The sequence below is a fragment of the Protopterus annectens genome, chromosome 5.part0, assembly GCF_019279795.1.
Source record: "Protopterus annectens isolate FY-2018-M chromosome 5.part0, PAN1.0, whole genome shotgun sequence".
Lineage (NCBI taxonomy): Eukaryota > Metazoa > Chordata > Ceratodontiformes > Protopteridae > Protopterus > Protopterus annectens.
Genome location: NC_056735.1, coordinates 378,962,070 through 378,984,441, shown reverse-complemented (window position 1 = coordinate 378,984,441; position 22,372 = coordinate 378,962,070). Strand labels below are relative to the sequence as shown.

Sequence of the window (22,372 nt, the reverse complement as noted above, 5' to 3'; positions counted from 1 at the left end):
GATGGAGAGGGTTTCCCAAGATCACCTCCTGAGGATGTCTCCTTTGGAGACATCATGGAGATCCTGCACCAATGGAGAGGTTGGTCTGCCCCCAAGCCTTCTTCTGATGAGTCTGTGTTCCTGGAGGCTTTCGGCACCGGCCGGTCTACTTCATGGCTGTCCCCTCCCACAGATCCTGTAGTTGATTTGATCACCTCGTGGGTGTGGAAGGAACTGGACACCATGGAGCCTATCCCCAAGTGACCCAATAAAATTTTAAGCCCCCCCATTGATAGGCCATCCAGGAATAAGGGCCCCCCTGTGGACACCATGGTGGTAGCAGCAGCCACTAAGAAGGAACTTGCTCAGGAGATCTCCTCGGTCCACCCTCCTGACCGGGAGTCACAGATGATGGACCGCCTAAGGAAGCGGGTGTATGCTTCAGCTACCATTATGATCAGGGCACTGAATTATTTGGCTCATGTCACTAGACTCCAACACGACCTAGTAAAGGAGCTGGAGGAGTCTCCATCCAAGTCCATGTTGCAGGAGGACAAGGCTTCATTCTCAGCGAAACTGGCCACTCTAAAAGCAGTATTAAATATGTCCATGGGACTCCTCTACCATGCTACGGAAGGAAAAGCCACGGCGGCTGGGTCTGGTGTGTCCATGAGGCGTAATGCCTGGCTCAGGTTGCGTCAATTTTCCAATCCCTTTAAGGTATCTTTTGCCAATGCTCCTTATGACGGCTCTACACTTTTCGGTAAGACCGTCAAGGAGACACTAGTCCAGAGTGAGAAGGATGGGAAGACACTGTCTGCTGTTGGAATATTCTTCTCTAACCCTCAAAGGTCTTTTTCCTGGAACCAGAGAGGGCAAAAAAAGATGTGGTTCCGGAAGTCTCAGTATTCCCAGGACACTCAGGGCTCTTCTTCCCCTACAGGCAGAGAGGGACAGAATGGATGCCGGCCCAGAGGCAGAGGGGGTCTGCGGAACTTCAGGTCTCAAGAACCGTTCTCGGACAGATCCAGGCAGCAACGCTGAGGGGTTGCCCAGCTGCTCTACTCTGGGGGCATTCTGGGGATGATTGTCCTTGCACCCGGCAGCATGGGAGTCCATAACAATGTACCGCTGGGTGCTTCAAATCATATCCAGAGGATATTCTACCCACTTCGTGGGTTACCCCATTATCTCCCAGACACCTCCCAGATATTCCACTCACACAAAGGGAGGCAGCAGCACATGAAATTTCCAAGCTGCTAGTAAAAGAAGCCATCAAAACTGTCTCCCCAGATCAGTCCGGATCGGGCTTCTACTCCAGGTTCTTTTTGGTGCCAAAGAAAATAGGGACTTAAGGCACATTCTGGACCTCTCTACCCTGAACCTATCTGTTGCCAAAGAGAAGTTCCGGATAGTCACGCTACAGTCCATCATGCCGTACCTGCAAGAGAGTGACTGGATGTGCTCGTTAGACCCCCCAGGATGCACACTATCACATAAAAAATGCACAGAAGTTCCAGGAGGTTCCTCCGCTTCCAGCTAGGAGCCAATCATTATCAATTTCAAGCCCTACCCTTTGGTCTCTCCACAGCCCCCAGGGTGTTTACCAAAGTGATGGCAGTTGTAGCGGCAGACCTGAGGCTTCAGGGCATTCAAATTTATCCGTACCTGGAAGATTGGCTCCTCACTGCTCCCACCTGGCGTCTACTATCCCAAACCAGGGATTACTTTCTGACACTTGCCCTGGGTTTGGGCATCACAATCAACACATCCAAATCTCTCTTAGATCCTGTACAGGTGATAGACTATATTGCGGCCAGGATAGATTCTCTTCAGTGCAAAATATTCCTAACCCCGGAGAGAGTTCAGAACCTCAGGATGCATGTCTCCCTGATCTACCGTTCCCACCTCCCAATGGCGGAATCAGTGTTGAGGGCCCTAGGCTCGATGGCATTGACCATAACTCTTCTTCCATGTGCTTGGCTACACATGCGGATTCAGTGGACTCTAGCGGTTCAATGGTACTTGTTGGAACTGCCACTGACTTATCCTATCCACCTAAGTCGAGTGTGTCGGTCATCCCTCATATGGTGGATGAGCTCTCCGGACATTTTGGAGGGACGACCCTTTGTTTCAGCCCCGGCCTAAACCAAAGTGACCATGGATGCCTCCAGCTCGGGTGGGGGGGCATTGTTCGAGCAGGACAGTCCAAGGCCTGTGATCCCCCATAGAGACCAGCTTGCATATCAGTGTCCTAGCGATGAGGGCGGTCCTTCTAGCATTGCAGGCCCTTCATGGCTTTATTCCTCTGGGGACAATTGCCATTCAGTCAGACAACATGTCAGTAGTCTGGTATATCAACCCCCAAGGAGGGACCAGATTTTTACCCCCTTTGTCGTGAGGCCTTGAGAGTGTGGGAATGGGCGATCTCCACTGGTCGCTTTCTCATTGCAATGCACATTCCAGGATGGTCCAACATCCTAAAGGACAAGCTAAGTCAGACCATTCTGATGCCTTACGAGTGGTCTCTGAATCTGTCAGTAGCGGAACAGATCTTCAGCGAGTGGGGTCAACCTTGCTGCGATGTCTTCGCATCTCCTTCCAACGCAAAGTGCAGCAAGTTTTTCGTTCTGAACCCTCTGCCGGGGAGTCACCCAGAGACGCTCTAGTTCATTCTTGGCCTCCCGGTCTTCTGTATGCTTACCTGTCAGTACCTCTCATTCCAAGGTTTCTGCAGAAAGCTTGTTGAGTGGGGAGCAAGGTGATCCTCATTGCCCCATTCTGGCCTCGCCAGGTATGGTTTCCCTTCCTTTGGTCTCACCTTCTGGCTCTACCTTGGATCCTAGATCCCATTCAGGATTTAATTTCACAGCCCTCGGTGGTGCCTCATCCAAGTCTGGACAGCCTGAATCTCACGACTTGGCTGCTCCAGTTCCCATAATTGCTAGGACTCCCGGACTATCTTCCTCAGTTCTGTTTTGGTAGCTGCTCATAAGTCTTCGACCAGAAAGGTTTATCCCAGCAAGTGGAAATGTTTTTCTTTCTGGGCCTCTCAGAGGAGTTTAGATCCTTTCACAGCTCCTATTTCCACTATTCTTAATTTTCTAGCTGATATTTTCCACCACGGAGCTAGTTCTTCTACTGTCAAAGTTCATTTGGCTGCCATTTCCTTTTTTCATGTGTGCAAGAATTCTGCATCTTTAGCATCTTGCAGACTGTGTAAAGCTTTCATCAAAGGCACTTTTTTGCTGCGCCCTCCGGTCAAAGATCCTATTCCCCCGTGGGACCTTACTCTGGTTCTACAAGCTCTGGTCGCTCCACCTTTCGAGCCTGCCACAACTGCAAATCTAAAATTTATGTACTGGAAAACAGCCTTTCTGGTAGCTATCACCTCTGCTAGAAGGGTTTTAGAATTACAGGCATTGTCCATCAAACTTCCGTAAATGATTTTTCATAAAGAGAGAGTTTCCCTACTTACCAATCCATCTTTTCTTCCTAAGGTGGCTTCACCAGTCAGTATCAATCAAACTATAAATTTGCCTGTGTTCTTATCCAATTTTATGAACAAAATGGAATACAAACTACACGCTGGATGTTCATAGACAGTTACGTTTCTAATTACACAGGACAAAAGATTTCTGTAAATCTGATCAATTGTTTGTTTCCTTCTGTAAACCCTTTTTGGGGAAACCTATCTCCAAGGTCACTATAGCTAGATGGATTTTGTCATGCATCCTGCAGGTCTTTAAGGACAGAGTCTCCTCCAGGTCAGGTTAAAGTTCATTCCACTAGGTCCATGGCTATGTCTGTGGCTTTCTGGTCTAGAGTGTCTTTGGATGACATTTGCTCTGCAACTACTTGGCCCTCATCTCATACATTTATTTCTCATAAATTGGATTTGAGCAGCCTATCTGTCCCTGGAGGAGTGGTTTCATCCCAGAAATTAGTAGTTTATTGGCCATTTTGGGCTAATTTCTATCTCTTTCATTTCCCTGCTATAAAAAATGCATTTGCCCAGTTTTGTGTGCCGGGCAGCACCGGTTAGCTAGGGTATAACTATTCCCAGCTCCACAAAGTCTCCTCTTCAATTTTTCCCTTGGAACTAGACAAACTTTCAACTTAAGCACTCAAGCCATTCATTTCTCAGCCTGGCACTTGCTCAAAACTCATAGCAAGCACTTATAAACCCTAGCACTAGACCCCCTGTACTGTACAGAAGGACAAGGCTCTCTATTCGACCTTACCAGCCATTCAGTAAAACAGTTCACTGTACCTATCCAGGCATGTCCAAAGGTCAGTTTCAGGTGCACTCTCCAGTCCAACTGGTGAATCTGGGCATTTTGAGGCAATGTTATAACTGCCTTATGTACACAGACAACCCTGTCCTCCTACCACCAAACACCAATACATGTGAGAGATGCAATTGTACACCCAAACTGGAGGCTAAGCTCTCTCAACCCAAGACTGGATCAGTCAAGAGGAGAAGGGAAATACTTGCATCACACCACCAGTCTCACATAGACCCATTAAACCAGCAAAAGACACACATAAATACACGAAAACATACTCGGAGGCTTTAAATAAAAATATGCAAAAGCAACAGAGACCTCCAAAGCAGACATCCAAGCAACAGCCACCCCCCCAACACAAACCATGAAACAAATACTTCACAAACCAGTGTGCCACGCAATCACAGCCCTTAAGGCAAAATAACATACCCAACATACTAGTAATAGGTGACTCTATAGTCAGGCACACTGACCTCCCACTCACTAGGCTAAATAAGGAAAAGGTTACTGTTAGCTGCCTGTCAGATGCCAGGATCCGCCACATAACACAAGCACTCAGATCACTCCAGAACAAGTACAAATACGACTCTGTCATTGTCCATGTTGGTGTGAATGACCTGAGCCGTACCTCCCTGGACTACATGAAAAGAGACATGGAAGAGCTCTCTGATCATGTAGCCCAGGCCAGTATGACCCTGACTCGGAGTAGCATCCTGCCATCACCAAGAATGATACCATGGTATAAAGAAAAAAAGTTTCTGGTGTCATTCAAAGGGGATCCAGTGTCTGTCCACCTGGGTTGACGTGCTCGACAAGCCATGCTGCTTCGCTAGAGACGGATTGCACCTGCCACCCTTAGGCTTTCAAATACTGGCCAAGGCTCTTGCAACCCCCATAGTGCCTTTTTTAGGCAAGGCTCAAAAGACAAACCCGCTGCCATAATGAGCACATGTAACAAAAAACTGAGAGTAATGCTACTCAATGCCAAAAGTCTAAACCTCAAAATGCATGCACTGGAGGCACTCCTCAGTATGGAGAAAATCAATATATGTGTGCAGTAACAGAAGCCTGGTTTAAGGCTTCAGAGAGCACCCCAGCCCTACCAGTCTACAACTCATACCATACATTTTGGCCACAGAACCCGGACCAAACTACAAAAGGTGGGGGCGTATCCATATTCATCAAGGATACCCAAACCTCCAGGTTAGTGGCACAGCACGATGCTTCAGAGATCATCCACGTGCAATTAACAATGGGCAAAACTGCAGTTCAAATTATAGCTTGCTACAGATCACCCACCATGTCCCAGGACCCCCATTCTGCATTTCTGGAAACACTGGGAAACATAAAGGTCCTACCAAACACCCTAATATTAGGTGATTTCAATTACCCAAACATTAACTGGGAGAACTACTCAAGTAACTCCCTTGCCCAACATTTCCTAGAATTTATAAACTCAAACACCCTGGATCAACTGGTCAACACTCCCACCAGAGGTGACAACATATTGGACCTGGTCATCAGCAACATGGGCAACCAGTGTTCCACATCAGAGGTCAACCCCTCACTGGTTAGATCTGACCATAATCAAATCACTTTGTATATTCACATTCCGCCCCCAACCCCGGACAAGAAAACCACCGTGAAAAACTTTTCAAAAGCAAACTTCACATTACTTAAGACTGAGGTGGAAAGTTTCAAAGTCCCCATACTAAAGGATAACACTGTCTAAGCTGCAAAATCCTTTACTAATGCATTCTATGGGCACCTACAAGAATGCATGGATCATGCCATCCCAAGCAAAACCAAGACTCACTCCTCCAAAAAAAGGAAACCAGTCTGGTGGAGTCCTGCCATAAACAAGTTATACAATAGAAGGAGGAAACTAGTACAGAAAAGAGTAAAATCCCAAGAAGGGAAGACATCCCTGATCAGTACCAGCAAGAAACTATGATCCCTCATAAAATCATCTAAGGCGAGCTTCGAAAGAAAAATTGACAAGGACTCCAAAGATTACCACAAGGCATTATTTAGCTATGTCGAGATTCTAAGTGGCAATGCTCAAATCTGCTCAGAGTTAGTGCAGAACAGCACAAAATACACTGAACCGACTGATATCACCAACATCCTGCAGAGAGGTTCAGTGCAAACTTTGCCCCCACCCCCTGACCCCTAGAAAGGCCCATAACCATACCAGAAGAATGTAGAGTCCCTGAAATCACAGACTCAGGTTAAAACAGCCCTCTCCAAAGTCAAAAACACAGCATCAATGGGACCGGACAGTGTCCCAGGCTCTGTCCCACACAAGCTCAAAGATGAACTAACCCCTCACCTAAACACACTGTTCAAACTCAGCCTCTCCACAGGCTACATACCCATAGAGTGGTGCACAGCACGGTTATTCCGCTCCACAAAGGTAGAGCCACAACAGACCCTGGGAACTATAGCCCATAAGCCTGACTAGCTTGGTCTGCAAGGCTATGGAGCGCATCATCATGGAACTCATTAACAGAGACATTGGGAACCTCCAAACACTGGACCCTACTCAGTTTGTTTGTTAAGGGCAGATCATGCCTCCTAAATCTGGTGGGCTTCTTTGAATCAGTTACCAAGGCTATAGACGAGGGAAGGTGGTACACACAGCCTACCTAGACCTCGCAAAGGCCCTCAACACCATTCCCCATTCTGGTATTATAAACAAGCTCACCAGCCTGAACATAACCCTGTACATCACAAGATGGGTTGCCAACTGGCTCATGGACAGAACCCACATGGTGAGAGTTGTGGGAGCTAGGTCCGACTCTAAACCGGTTACAAGTGGCGTTCCCCAGGGCTCAGTTGTAGGACCCCTCCTGTTCGGCATATACTTCTCAGAGGTACAAGCAAGCACAGGAGGACTATGGCTGACCAAGTTCACAGACGACTGCAAACTGGGGGCTATAATTGACTCTCTGGCTGATGCAGACATCCTCCAAAAGGGTCTCACTGAGACGGATACCTGGTGTCAAAATCATGGCCTCAAGCTAAATGCCAAAAGGTGCATAGTCATCCCCTTCGGAAAAAACAAAGTACCCACAAACTACCACATAGGTGGTAGTCCCCTAAATACGGAAGACATAATAAGAGATCTGGGGACCCAAGTAGATAGTAATCTCTCCTTTGATAATCACATTGCCAAACTGGTTAGAAAATCCGTCTATGTGGCCCACCTAATCACAAAAGGATTTGCATCCAGATCAAAAGAGGTCATTGTCCCTCTCTACTCATCACTCATTAGACCCATCATAGAGTACAATGCCCCATTTGGGATTTACCTTACAAGACACCTGCAGCAGCTGGAAAGACCACAGAAGTACCTCAACAAGAGGATCACTGGCCTCAAACAGATGCCCTACGTAGCTCAACTGAAGAAAGTCCAGCTGTACTCAGTTTCATACCACCTACTCAGAGGTGATCTCTGTCTGACATACAAGGCCATGTTCAACCCAGAATTGATGGACATGCTCCACCTAAAGGAAACCTCATCCCCTCGAGCCACATGCTCAAGGGATCTAAACCTCACCACAGCAATAAATAGGATGTGCTGGAGGGATAGATTCCTGTCCCAGAGACTTCCCATGCTTTGGAACAAGATTCCAATCTACATTAGGCAGAGCTCCTCATTAACACTCTTCAAGAGAAACCTTGATGAGTGGATGGGAAACAGAAAGTTTACCCCGGGGATCACTTAAGTGGCTGTGCTGGACAGAGGCACAGGGAACTAATCTAAGGGGGCAGTGAAAGCCAACACATTCTGGCTAGGCTTATAAATGCCTTCGGGCAGATAGCCTAGTACCTACCTATGAACCTATGAACCTATTTCAAGAAGGAAAGCATCCTTTGGTTCCGCGGTGCTCCAGAATATCCTTCCATGAGGGCCTCCCAGTATTTTTAGTAGCTGGGGACTCTGTCCCACAGGTTGAAGATCAAATGAAGTAAACTACTTCAGATAAAGAAGTTATGTACTCACCATAAAGTTCCATCTGAGTAGTTGTACTTCATTTGTCTTAAACCATCCCTCCCTCCTTCCCCCGGACCTTGACGCATGATCAGCCTATAGGCTGCAGTATAGGTCACAAGTATATTATCAGGTAGGGTTCTAAGTATAAGTTCAGCAAACTCGATCTGGGGATGGAAGGTAGTGGAGGTGTATTATGGGTAAGGGGAGGAATCTGAAGCTTGGAGCTGATGCTAGTAATATTTGCCGGCTCGGATCCGATATGGATCCATATTCCCACAGGTTGAAGACAAATGAAGTACAACTACTCAGATGGAACTGAAGTTATGGTGAGTACATAACTTCTTTTTTTCAACTTTTCTCCGTTTTTTTAATTTCTCCAAATCTTTTGGGTTTCTAATACGATGACAGGAAACAACCCCATTCCTAAGTCAAAGTACAATTAAAGTTTATGAAATTAGTATTGTTTCACTCTATAATGTCAGCCAAAAGTGCTCTTTGCAGTACCCACAATGTGCCCAGTAATGACTCCTTCTGCAGTTCGTATGGAGTTACGTGTATTGGTAATATATCTAAATGATTGTAGACTCTTTTTTATAAGACTCATTGTTCCTACTACTATTGGAACTATCAAGGTATCATTCTTCCACATTGCTCTAGTTTCTGCTTGCAAATCCTGATATTTTATAACTCTCTCTCTCTCTCTCTCTCTATGCAGGACACTGTAGTTAGTGGGTGTGGTGATTTCAATGATCAATGCTATTTTTGTCTTCTTTTCTTAGACCGCTGTATCCAGTTTTCTAGCATCTATCTTTTGAACTGTTTTTAATGGATGAATACATCTAATGTAGACTTCATCATTTTCTATGATGCTTTGTGGCGCATGTTTCCAGTGTTTTTCAGCCACTTCAATACCATAATGTTTGCACAATCCCCAGTGCAACAGTCTTGTCACTTTATGCCTTTCAGTATACAGTCCTTCTGCCATTAGTATGCCACAGACAGCAATGAGGTATGCGACTGTTTCCAGTTCAGTTTTACAAAACCTACATTTGTCTGTTTCTCCCACATGTTCAATGGAATTTGTAAACCAGTGTGTACGTAGCACACTGTCTTGGGCAGCCAATATTAACCCTTCATCTCTTGGTTTGAATTCATCTCTCCTTAACCATTCCTGTGTTTGTTCCTGATCAACATGAGGTTCTTCCAGAAGTTTTCTATACTTGCAACTATATATGCGTTTTCCACATTTCTTGTCTTTTCATCTGGTCCTTCACCTTGTATTCTTTCTCCTCAATGAGATCTGTTATAGTCTATTAGACTGGATTATTATAGTTTATGTCTACCTTCTGCAGATTCAAGATCTTTTCATAGTGTTTAAAAACTGTAAAAAGTACAAGTCACAGACTTGACGTAATGTTTGGAGTGCCCTACCTTTATTGGAAACTTTACTGATGTAGAACACATATTTTTGGCTCAAGAATGATTTGAAATATGGTTTAAATTTGTTAACTGTTGATGTTATGTGGTCCTATCTCGCCTACATTCCTTACTCACGGGGTTTGGAGCCGAGAATCATCTCCGACTCGGCCAACTATTTCTCTAGCACAAAGTCTCTAATTGGCTGGGCTAACCCGGTATCCCAAGATGCACCTCTCCCTAGCCCCAGATCTCATTTGCCGCTCATAGAGTTAGGATGTGGTCTCGCTTGGCTGTGGCTAAGTACCCTTTCAAATACTTTTTCTAATTATTTTAGCAGTCTGTTGTCTTGTAAAAGCTATTTTAATAGCTAGTCTTCTTTTTTGGCAAGTTTCTTTTGAGCGTTTGTGAGTACTGTGTTTTTTTTGTGGTATCCCTCTGTTTCGCGGGCTAGGCCCATTTAAGTTAGAGGACCTAGTCCTCTCCAGTGTTGTTCCCTTGTTAAACTGTGCTGGATTTGGTTTGTCGGTGGTTAGTTTCCCTCCAAAGAAACGTTTAAATTAGAGTTTCCTTGGCCATTAGTATTATTTGTTTTTTCCCGCCTTCCTGTTGTGTCTGTCTCTGTCGGTTGAGAAATGTGCGGTTGTTTATCATGTCTAAAGAGCAGGAAGAACATAAACCCTCCGGGTTTAAGAAGTGTACAAAATGTGGCTACAAAATGTCCACTACAGATGGGCATTCCATCTGTGTTTATTGTCTTGGTGCTATTCACCTACCAGAGTCCTGCAGTTTTTGCCACGTTTTTAGCCCTAGGGTACTGCAGGAAAGAAAAAATAAGCTGATTTTTAAGGGCCTGATTAAGCCCTCCTTTGAGGAGGCCTTAGATTCTTCTTCTTCTTCTAGTGCTAAGTCTAAGCCTTCTACGGCCAAGAAAAGATCTCCGGCTCAGTCTGCCTCTTCAGAGCCGCCAGAGAAAGTTTCAAAAGTGGATACTTCCTCCTTGGCTCCATTGTCCTCGGGGCCGCAGGAGAAGTTTTCGAAAATGGATACTACCTCCTTGGCTCCATTGTCCTTGAGGCCGCAAGAGGTATCTGTTGTACTGGAGTCGACCTCGGCTCAGATATTATTGAAGCCTATTCGGAGTCGGTCACCCAGTGTCAGGCATGAGTCTTCAGGTAGGAGATCCCGATCTCCTTCTATTTCTTCCAAATCCTCTAGGCTGTCTGATTTGGATATGGATAGGGTGGTCCAGAGGCTTCTGCAGTCACCGGTGTTAGCAAAACTGTTTTCGGCTCTGACCCAGTCGGCTCCGGAGCCAGTCCCTATCCTGGTACTGATGATTCCTCCTCTGAGCACCCATGTGTCATCAGAGCCGGAGTGCTCCACGCCGAGTGATGTTCTCGTGTTGGCTTCGATACCCTATGTAAGTTTATCGGAGCTGGCATTGGCTCCAACCATGTCGGTTCCATCCTCTGGTTTTGGTACTCGGGTTTCCTCAGTCGAACCCAAGGGGGATACCTCAGGACTCCTGTCGGTTCTGAGTCTCCCCTCGGTGCATCGGCTCAGGGAATCTCGACTTTGGTCGTGGTCTCGGAGATGGGTCGGTCCTCGGATTTGGGGGGGGCCTGCCTTCGAGGCCATGAGGAGCGCACTGGCCAGATCGTCAGTTACATCACCTGAATCGGTCACTCCACCCCCCTACACCCCGGCTAGAGACTCTGACACCCCCTATCCATGGATGGCAGAGCCCAAAGGTCTGGGGATACCCCCTTGAGCGGTCCCCTACTTTCTGAGGGCTCCTCAGAGTTGGTGCCTAAGGAGCCCCCTAGAAAGAAGTTGTGCAAGAGGAAGCACATAGACTCTCAGGACGAGTCCCTCACTTCTGATACCGACCTCAAGGAGTCAGAGGGGTTCCCCAAGTCGTCCTCCGATGACATCTCTTTCTCTGACATCCTGGAGATTTTGAGGCAGAGAGGTGACTGGCCTTCTAAGGCCCCCTCTGAGGAGGAGTTGGTATTCCTCAAGGCCTTCGGAGCTCAACCCTCTGCCTCCTGGGTGTCTCCACCCTTCAACGAACTCCTGGATTTGATTTGTCGAAGGGTGTGGGAGAACCCTAATTCCATGGAACCGGTGCCCAGACATCCAAATAAGTTCCTTTCTGCTCCTCCAGTGAAAGAGTTTCTGACCAAAGGGGTTTCTGTAGATGCCTTGGTGGTGGCGGCAGCCACTCAGCAGGAAGTTGCAGAGGCTTCTTCTTCCGTCCATCCTCCTAACAAGGAGTCCAGGAGTATGGACTGATACGGGAAGCGTACCCTGTCTTTGGCGACCTTTACTTTGCGGTCGCTGAATTACCTTTGTCATTTCACTCGGCTTCAAGGAGATCTCCTTAAGGAGCTAGGAGATACTCTGATGGGTAACATGCCTGAGGCAGTAGCGCAGACTATTAATGCCCAGTTGTCTACCCTTGGTTCCATTGTCAACTCGTCCATGAGGCTCATATCTTATGCTGCCAAAGGGGCGAGTAGGGCAGCTAGCTCAGGTGTAGCTCTTAGAAGGCAAGCCTGGATGTGCCTGTATCATTTCGCGGAGGCCTTTAAGTCTTCCTTCACTGACGCCCCCTTTGATGGGTCCTCTCCCTTCAGGACCAAAGTGAAAAACACCCTCACCAGATGCGAACAGGAGGGAAAGACCCTATCTGCTGTAGGGGCCCATTTCTCTCTCCCTTCTAGGCCTTACCCCAAGGCTCAGAGAGGAGGGAAAATGTGGTTCAAAAAGTCTCAGAGGTCCTTCCCTGTAGCTCAAGGTGAGTCCCCCTCCAGAGGCAGAGGAGGGGGAAATTATTCTGGAAGACGCCATCCTAGAGGCAGAGGTGGCCCCTGCAACTCAGGAGACCGTGATTCCTTTCGCGGATCTTCCTTTCAGTGTTCCTGAGGCATTGCCCAACTGTGCTGTTCCAGAGCCAGTCAGGGGCCGAATTTTGTTGCACCCGGAAGCCTGGGAAAGTATCACCCAGGATTGTTGGGTGCTTCGAATAGTTACCGGAGGTTACACTATCCCCTTTTATCAACACCCCCTCCAGTCAGAAGAATCCCAGACGTCCCACCCATCAACGTGATCAAGCAGCCCTAGAAGTTGCAAAGCTGCTAAAAAAAGGAGTCATCCAACCAGTCCCCTCAGACCATATCGGATCAGGAACTTACTCAAGAATCTTTTTGGTGCCGAAAAGAACAGGGGACCTGAGATCCATTCTGGATCTCAGTCGACTGAATCACTACATTCTGAAGTCCAAGTTCCGAATGGTCACGCTTCAGTCCATTTTTCCATTGCTGGAAAAAAGAGTATGGATATGCTCCATCAATCTCAAGGATGCCTACTACCACATCAAAATGGAAAAGGCATCCAGGAGTCACTTACACTTCTGGCTAGGAGCCAGTCACTTCCAGTTTCATGCCCAGCCCTTTGGTCTCACCACAGCCCCCAGGGTGTTTACCAAGTGTTTGGCAGTGGTGACAGCTCACCTGAGACGTCAGGGATTCCAGGTGTTTCTGTATCTGGATGACTGGCTTCTCACCGCCCCCACCAGGCATCTCCTCATTCAAGCCAGGGAGACTGCCATTGCACTTTGTCAACAACTAGGAATTACTTTGAACTGGGAAAAGTCTGCCTTGCTGCCCTCACAGCGTGTTGTTTTTATAGGTGCAAAGCTAGATTCTATTCAAATGTGGGCCTTTCTGCCACAAGAGAGAATAAGAGTGCTGCAGTCTCAGATCCACGCACTGTTGCCCCTCAAAAGAGTTCAAGCCAGGTTAGTTCTCCAGCTGTTGGGTTCCATGGCTGCCACCATCATGCTGGTGCCTCTGGCCAGGTTACACATGTGGATCATACAATGGCTCCTTTCTGTACAATGGTCATTTCAGAAACTTCCTCTTTCCCACTTGATACTTCTCACTGAATGGTGCAAACGGGACCTCTGCTGGTGGCTACGTTCCGCAATCTGGACAAAGGGAGGAGCTTGATTCCTATGTCTCCAGTGGCCACGGTGACCACAGATGCCTCCCAGATGGAGTGGGGGGGCATTATCTGGGCAAGACGATCCAAGGCACATGGCAAGATCACGAGGTACTCCTGCACATCAGTGTCCTGGAGATGAGAGCAGTGTTTCTAACATTGTGAGCACTCCAAACCTCTCTTCCTCTGAGAACAATTGCAGTTCACTCAGACAGCATGTCCATGGTGTGGTATCTAAACAAGCAGGGGGGAACCAAGTCTTACCCCCTCTGCAGTGAGGCCATGTGAGTGTGGCATTGGGCAGTATCTTCCCAATGGTTTTTAGTGGCAACGCACATTCTGGGAAAGTCCAATGTGATAGCGGACAAGCTGAGCAGTGCTGTTCTGATGCCTTACGAGTGGTCCCTGAACAACCGAGTGGTGGTTCAAATTGTCAACAGGTGGGGTCAGCCTTGCTGCAATCTCTTCCCCAGTCCCCTCAATGCCAAATGCAGCGAGTATTTCACACTGATCCCCCCACAGGGGGAGTCACCCAGGGACGCTCTAGTCCATGATTGGCCCCCCGGTCTGGTCTACGCTTTCCCTCCGTTTCCTCTGTTACCAAGAGTGATTCAGAAAGCCATATCCTTGGGAAGCAGGATGATTCTTATTGCTCCACTCTGGCCTCGACAAGTATGGTTCCCCTTTCTTCAGCAGTACGCAGTGGACGGTCCTTGGACTCTGGACCCAGTGCCAGACCTCCTGATTCACATGTCAGGACAGCTCCATCCCTCCCTGTGAACCCTCAGGTTGACAGCCTGGCTGCTCCACTTCCATCACTAGTTAGACGACATTCCTTTTCACCTGAGGTGGTACACATCTTGTCTTCATCTCATAAGTCTTCCACCAGAAGGATTTATTCCAGCAAATGGAAGAGATTCTCCATTTGGGCTCAGGCCCAAGGTTTGGACCCCTTCACAGCCCCAATTCCGTCGGTCTTAGATTTTTTAGCCATGCTTTTCCATCAGAGCTCTGCACCCGCTACCATTAAGGTGCAGTTGGCTGCAATTTCCAATTTTCACACATTTTACGAGCCCTCTCTTATGGGCCATAAACTCTGTAAGGCCTTCTTGAAAGGCGCTTGGTTACTTCGCCCTCCTGTTTCAGAACCTGTCATGCCATGGGATCTAAACCTTGTGCTACAAGCCATCACTTCACCGCCCTTTGAACCAGCTGCCACCTGTGAATTGAAATTCTTATCTTGGAAGATGGCGTTTCTAATAGCCATTACATTGGCCAGAAGAGTATCAGAACTTCAAGCTCTGTCCATTAAACTTCCGTATTTGACCTTTCATAAGGACAGAGTTTCCTTGAGACTTAATCCGTCCTTCCTTCCAAAGGTGTCATCCACTCTTAATCTCCATCAATCTATTGAGTTACCAGTGTTCTTTCCAAACTTTTCCAATAAAGCAGAGTTCAGATTCCATCAGTTGGATGTGCACAGACAACTGAGGTTCTACTTACACAGGACTAAGCATGTTATGAAGTTTGATCAACTGTTTGTGTCCTTCTCAGAGAATAAAGCAGGTTGTCCTATTTCCAAGTGCACAATTTCTAAATGGATCAAAGATCGTATTTCCTTTATCTACTCATCAGCAGGCAGAAATTTACCTTTTCCCATCAAAGCTCACTCTACCAAGGCAATGTCTACATCAATAGCTTACCATGCCAGGCTTTCATTGGATGATATTTGTGTGCTGCGGCCACCTGGGCCTCTCCTCACACCTTTATTACTCATTGCAAGCTGGACGTGGCTTCTAGGGGCCAGGCTTCCTTTGGTTCCATGGTTCTCAGGAGTATCTTCCTATGAGCCTCCCAGGATAGAGGTGCTGGGGACGCTGTCCCGTGAGTAAAGAATGTAGGCGAGATAGGACCACATAACATCAGTTAGTTATGTACTCACCATAATGATCGATGTATGTGGTCCATCTCGCCTACATTCTTATATACCCTCCCACCTGCCCCCTTCCTAGAGGATTTGGAGGAATATTGGCTCTGTGAACCCTTCAAGGTCAGTGTTTTTTTTCTTCCTTTGGCTGGAATTCCTTCCAGTGTTGGTTGTGTATGGGTTATGATTGGTATGGTTGCAAACAAGATCTGGGGCTAGGGTGAGGTGCATCTTGAGATACCAGATTAGCCCAGCCAATTAGAGACTTCATGCTAGAGAAATAGCTGGCCGAGTTGGAGCCGATGTAGGTGAGATGGACCACATACATCGATTGTTATGGTGAGTACATAACTATCTGTTCTAATGCACTTTCTATTTTCTGTTTACCTCTAGACAGAAGTGATTTAATATACTGAACCTTACTATTGCAATTGTTATGAATGTCAGATGCTGGCTTTGTTTATATATATATATATATATATATATATATATATATATATATATATATATATATATATATATATAGCTTGAGTTTTTAAAGCAAATATATATAGCTTGAGTTTTTAAAGCAATACTTTTCCTTTTTTTCTTTTAATCAGTCTTATTAATGGGTCTGTATTAGAACACTGAAGTTTCAAAACTTCAAATGTTGTAATATCGACCCCTATCCAGCGAAAGCTGAAAATATCGAAGCAACAGAAAACTGAATTTTTTTCATAGGGAAAGAATTCAGTTGACTGTTTTTGTTGCTTCGGTATTTTCAGCACTGTGGTGGAATGTTACGGGTCGGGTTCAGGTAAGTGTGCGATTGAGTGCAGGTTAGGTTAGTTAGGGTTAGGGTGCGGGTTAGGTATGTGTGCGATTGTGTAGACGTGAGGGTTAGGGCAGGTTAGGTGTGTTAGGGTTAGGGCGCGGTTTAGGTATGTGTGCGATTGTGTGGACTTGAGGGTTAGGGCGGGTTAGGTGAGTTAGGGTTAGGACGTGGGTCAGGTATGTGTGCGATTGTGTGGACGTGAGGGTTAGGGCAGGGTAGGTGAGTTAGGGTTGGGGCACGGGTGAGGTGAGTGTGCGATAGTGACGGACCTTAGGGTTAGGGTTTGGGTTAAGGTAAGTGGATAGTGGTGTGTGTATAGTTTAGTGTAGGGTTAGGTGTAAGATTTTAGGTGTATGTGTGTGGATTGCTGTTTGGTGTGCTTATGTTGTGTGTATGTGTTTTGGAACAGCAAATTTTTTCCCTAGGAAAAAATTAGCTGTTGTGTATGTTCGATGTTTTCAGCTTTCTCGGAATAGGGGTTGATATTAGAACATTCGAAGTTTTGAAACTTCGATTTTCTAATATAGACCCTTATTAATAATACTTAAAGCTAAAAATATACTTAATTTAAGAAAAATTAATAAATTGATGTGAACTTGTAATAACTGTTCACCTTATTTTTTATCAGATTACGTACTTATCACTCACAGTTGTCTTTTCACAGTGAACCTAATAGCTGAGAACAGAGATGTTATAGGACAGCTATGAATTACTTGCCTTTTGTTAAAAGTACATTATTCTAAACATAATTTCAAACAAGCTAAAAGTATGTATAGTAATTATGTTATTGGAACTTTACATATTTAACCCTTTATATGTTGTTAATTTAATATGTTCCTAGAGTTGTGAGGTCATGGTAAGGCACAGGGATTTTCCAGGAAGAATTAAGTGCTGGCTGGCTTTTCCATTAAGACCAATTTTAAACTTTTGGAGCATGAACCTTGAAACTTATACAATCACCATCCCAATAAATATACTGTTAGGAGAAAATGATGTGGGGAATAGACTCATTGAATGTTAATGGAATCCAAATGGGAAAAAAAGAAAACCATTCCTTATTTTAACATTTAAATCAAAAGCTGAAATAGTTTTTTGTCCAAGAGACTCATGACATCTACTCAAGGGTCTCAGGTGAAGCGGAAGAAGTATATCAAAACAATCACTGAGTCAGGCAGTAAGTCAAATAGCACTGGTGTTGCAATTATTATCAAAGAATCTTTTAAGGACATAATATTAAAGCAAGGCTCAGATAATGAGGGAAGATGGTGTTACATGGTTGTTAAAAATACATTCTTTGATAAACCAGTTTTATTAATAAATTTGTATGCATCTTGCTCTAAACAGCATGAATTTTTCATGATAATATAAAAACTCTTATCTTTCTTTTCAAATCATTACTACATTCTTGGTGGGGATTGGAATGCCGTTGTTGATCCCATTAATGAGAGAACAAGCAGAAGTAAATCATAAAACTTCTTTGCATCTGATGCCATATTGGAATTAAAACAGATTTTAGTCTTTAGGAACCTTCTAATTTTCAAGACAATAAAACTACCCTGACAAAATATACCTATTATTCTCATTGATACAAAACATGGGCAGGAATAGATTTCTTTCTGATATCAGGAATAGTTTTAACTTCTGATATTGCTTTTCATGTAGAACCCAGGTTCTTCTCTGACCATTCTAGAATTTTTTCTTAGTATAAACTGGTCTAATACTTGTAATCTAGGGACTAACAACTATAACTGGTCCTTAAATCCTAACTTACTCCAGAAAGAAAACATCAAGGCAGAAATTGTTTTGTTATCAGAAAATTTCCTGAATAATTTCTCTTATTCTCAAATCCCACTTGGCATTCAACGGGCTGCTATCAAAACTCAAATTAGAGGCCTATTTATAAGTAAAGGATCGTACTACAAAAAAATCGAATAAATCAAAAGAGAACTTAATAAAAAACAAGATTTACAAAACAGAACAAGAACTACATATAAAATATAATTCTGAGTTAACAGAACAATTAACCAAACTCCAGAAAGATCTTTACTTACTTTATGCATCACAACAATCATTCTATGAAACAAAAAACATAGCTAAATATTTGGAATGGGCCCAAGTTCCTTCCAAATTTCTTGCAAAGATTATAAATGTCAATAAAACTTCTCCCCTAATAACTGAAATATCATAGCAAGACAAATCTTATAACACTAGAGAAGAGATTATACAAATATTTACACACCTACACTCCCAAGTATATGGGGAACATCATCTCTCCTATGACCCTCAGGAAAAAGATCATTTTTAAGTACCTTATCATTTCCAAAATTAGTCAAGACCAACAGAACCATCTTACCACACTGATTACACAACAAGAAATCCTACAAACAAACAGCAACCTTAAAGGAGGTAAATCACCTGGCCAGGATGGTATTATTGCTGAATTCTATAAAACGTTTGTCCCAGTAGTTTCAAAAATACTATTGCACTTATTCAACTACATTAAGGAAAATGGTATTAAAGATTTATATTTAAACAGTGCTAAAACAATATTTATCTCTAAGGGCAAATCTGATGCTAAAGATCCTTTAAACTATAGACCGATCTCCATTATAAATATAGATATTAAAATTTACGCATCTTTATTAGCAAATAGACTGAAAAGTATATTACCAAAAATTATCTCATGTAACCAATCTGGCTTTATTCAAAACAGACAAACCTATGATCATACACTTACAAGTGATACTGTAATCATACTTTCTAAGTAACATAACAACTCAAATTTTGTACTAGCTTTGGATGCTACTAAGGCCTTTGATCAATTTAATCTAGGCTTCCTTTTCTCTGTTATGCCAAAGTTTAATATTCCAAAATATTTCATTGAATGGATCAAAATTCTACATACTAATGCATATACATCATTATACATCATATTTATTGGCAAGGAAGAAGCTCATTTTATCAATGGAACAAGACAAAGATGTCCATTATCTCCTTATCTATTCAATATTTATATAGAACCCTTATTTCTTTTAATATTACAAAAACATTTCCACCATATCCTTGAAGTTTAAAATACTCAGACACCACTAATGGCATTTGCTAATGATCTAAATATCTATTTTTCTTTGCCTAATACTGACTAACCTAAAATCCTACAATCTATTGATACCGTCTCTAAATTTTCCAGTTATAAAGTGAATATAGTCAAATCTTCTATTTTTCCATTAAACCCAAAATATAATCTGTTTAGCTACCTTCCTGATACAGAAATTAAATTATTAGTTTAAATATTTGCACATAAACTTTTGTCCTAATACTATTCTGTTTTACCAATACAACTTAAGGAAAGTATGGAACACTGTAAAACAGGGTATTCTTAGATGGAACAAAGTAAACCTATCTCTCTTATCCAAAGTTGCTATTATTAAAATACATTTCCTTCCCAGATTATTATTCCAATTTAATGCATCAAATATTAAAATTCAAATTATTTTTTTTTAAAATATGACTACTAGTCTATCAAAATTTTATGGTTTCCAAAATCTACTAGGATCAGTTATCAAAAACTCACATATCCTAAAAATATTGGTGGATTAGCCATACCGGACTTTAAGGTCTATTATGATATAACAAACTCAGGCAAACCTATAGCAATAGCAGAATTTAACCAACCCCCTGACAAATGGAACCCATTATGGGTAAAATTGTGGTCTAATTTTGTGAGCAAATATCAGTCTAAATCCAGAGATTTACCTTTTCTAAGTAAAGATAGCTTTAGAACTTTTAAAATTCATACACTTCTAAAGCATTTAATTAAAATTTTCAAGAATTGTTAGCTACTCTTGATCTAAAAGAATCAGTGATTATATTTCAGGCAGTGCATCTCAATCCTAATCTAAAATTAAATAACTTGATGCGAAATCTAACTACCTCGAACTTAAGGATAAAGCCAACTTTGACTTCCTCAGCTAAAAAAAAAATTCTGTTTGATGAAATGAGAATTGCTTTTAACCCCCCAAAAGATATTTTATCATATTGAGACAAATTAAAGAACTTGTTTCAGTAAAATTTAGACAATCTAAAAATCATTGAACATAATATAAATTTGTGCAAATTGTTATGGTTGGCATTTACTTCCAAAAAGAAAATATCAGATGTATATAAATTACTTTTATTAAGTATCAAAATTCTATCATCTATTAATACCGGACTAAATTAGACCCTTCAGTTTCATATAATCAAATAATTAATTCAGTTCAATCATCATTAAAATTAATACCTTTCAGAAAATTTGCCTGTATTCAATTAATGATATTAAATAATGCATATCTGACTCCTGAAAAAATTAATAAATTCTTCCCCACATCATCCCCTAGCTGTTCAGTATGTAACCATCAAAAAGCAGATATAATCCACAATTTTTGGAGTTGCAAATGCTGATATAAATATTGGTGTTCCCTTAAAGTCAGGCTTGAAAAAATGTGATACAAGTAGTCTACCTTATCCAGAGAATTTGCATTACTACATATATCCCCTCCTGGTTTAACCCAATCAGATTTACATGTACTAATTACCCTTTTCTGATTTATTAAACTCTATATTACTCAAAACTGGCATGACAGAACAAAAATGTCATGGGGATGTTTTAAGCAAATGGCAGTAAAGTATATATCAGCACAGAAATTAATAGTATCTAATTCTAATAATCTTATTATAAACAGTATTGGGAAAATCTTTACAACTACAGTTTATACTAACATTTTTAGTGAAAACAGTAACAGACATTCATCACTCTGTATATAGTTGATGTCATTCTGATGTTTTCATCTGTTTTTTGTATGATTAACTGATATTCTTTACAAGATTATCTGTTGAATGGAAAAAAAAATGAAAACAAAGATATTGGAAAAAAATATCTGCCATTTCCTTAGGCTGTTGTTAAATGTATTTTTAATTGTTAACATTTAATGGTAACCACCAGTTCTTCAAACATATTTTATTGAAATTCCTATAGATGGCTAAGAAGAAAGAAGGCTGAGAAAAGGACAGAACAGCTTGCTGCTAAAGAGCGAACAAGAAGACTTATAATAGAAGCAAGAAAAGCACGTCGCACACAAGATCTACTATGCCGTATCCACACGGCCAATTCATTTAGATTTATTGATTATCATGGCTACACATTTTAGAGCAATCAGAAGACAAATCTAGGAAACCACACATTTTGTGTGCTTTGATTAATGTACCTAATACCTAATTTCATTGTTGTTTTTAAAGTGCTTCTAGTTCACTAGTGGCCATGTTAGCAAAATTGTATTTCAGATCCAATAAAATTACCTAGAGAAAGCATTAAAACAATATTTTTCTAGCAAAAATGAATATATATTTTTCTGTATGCTTTACTTTAACATCCAGACATCCCTCACTTATATTTTGCACTTGCTATAGTCCCCTTAATTAGTAAAGATAGTCTACTGATTTTAAATCAATACATTTTCTGAAATTTGGTATATGGCTTCAAGATTCATCATTGCACTGCCTTCCTGACATTGTTTTGGTCTGTGTTTTTCACCTAATCATAAAGCACACTCTAGAAATTCACCTTATTCCTTCCATGGAAAATATCTCCTGCTGATGCATTATAGTTCTGTAGTAGAGTTTTAGAAGATTCTGCAATCTTAACTGATGCGGACAGTTTCAGTAATTGTTCATACTTCTCTTGGTAGCACTGATTAAACTGGTTAGATTGTCAGATGCAGTGATTGTTGACTCTCTAGAATGAGCCAGCAAAACTAGGTGTTTTCCTTGTTTGACACCTCCATTAAGCCCTGTGCTAGAACTAACTACCAAATCAAGTCATTATTTTGAGTGTAGTTCTTAAAATATTAGGAGGCATTGGACTTCATCTTTAAAAGGGGGGGGTTGCATGTTTAAGAAAT

General features: G+C 42.8%; 1 protein-coding gene across 3 annotated transcripts in view; it reads left to right on the top strand.

Moving 5' to 3' along the window:
* The window catches only part of CCDC181 (coiled-coil domain containing 181), a 606,866-nt gene extending 584,926 nt beyond the window's left edge, over positions 1–21,940 (top strand). For 2 of the 3 annotated variants that reach the window (XM_044072352.1, XM_044072351.1), the window contains one exon: positions 21,451–21,940. In XM_044072352.1, coding sequence (XP_043928287.1) covers positions 21,451–21,622 — 172 coding nt within the window. In that variant the 3' untranslated portion in view covers positions 21,623–21,940. The remainder of the gene's footprint in view (positions 1–21,450) is intronic. The other variant, XM_044072353.1, reaches the window with a different exon arrangement.
* The last annotated feature ends 432 nt before the right edge of the window (positions 21,941–22,372 follow it).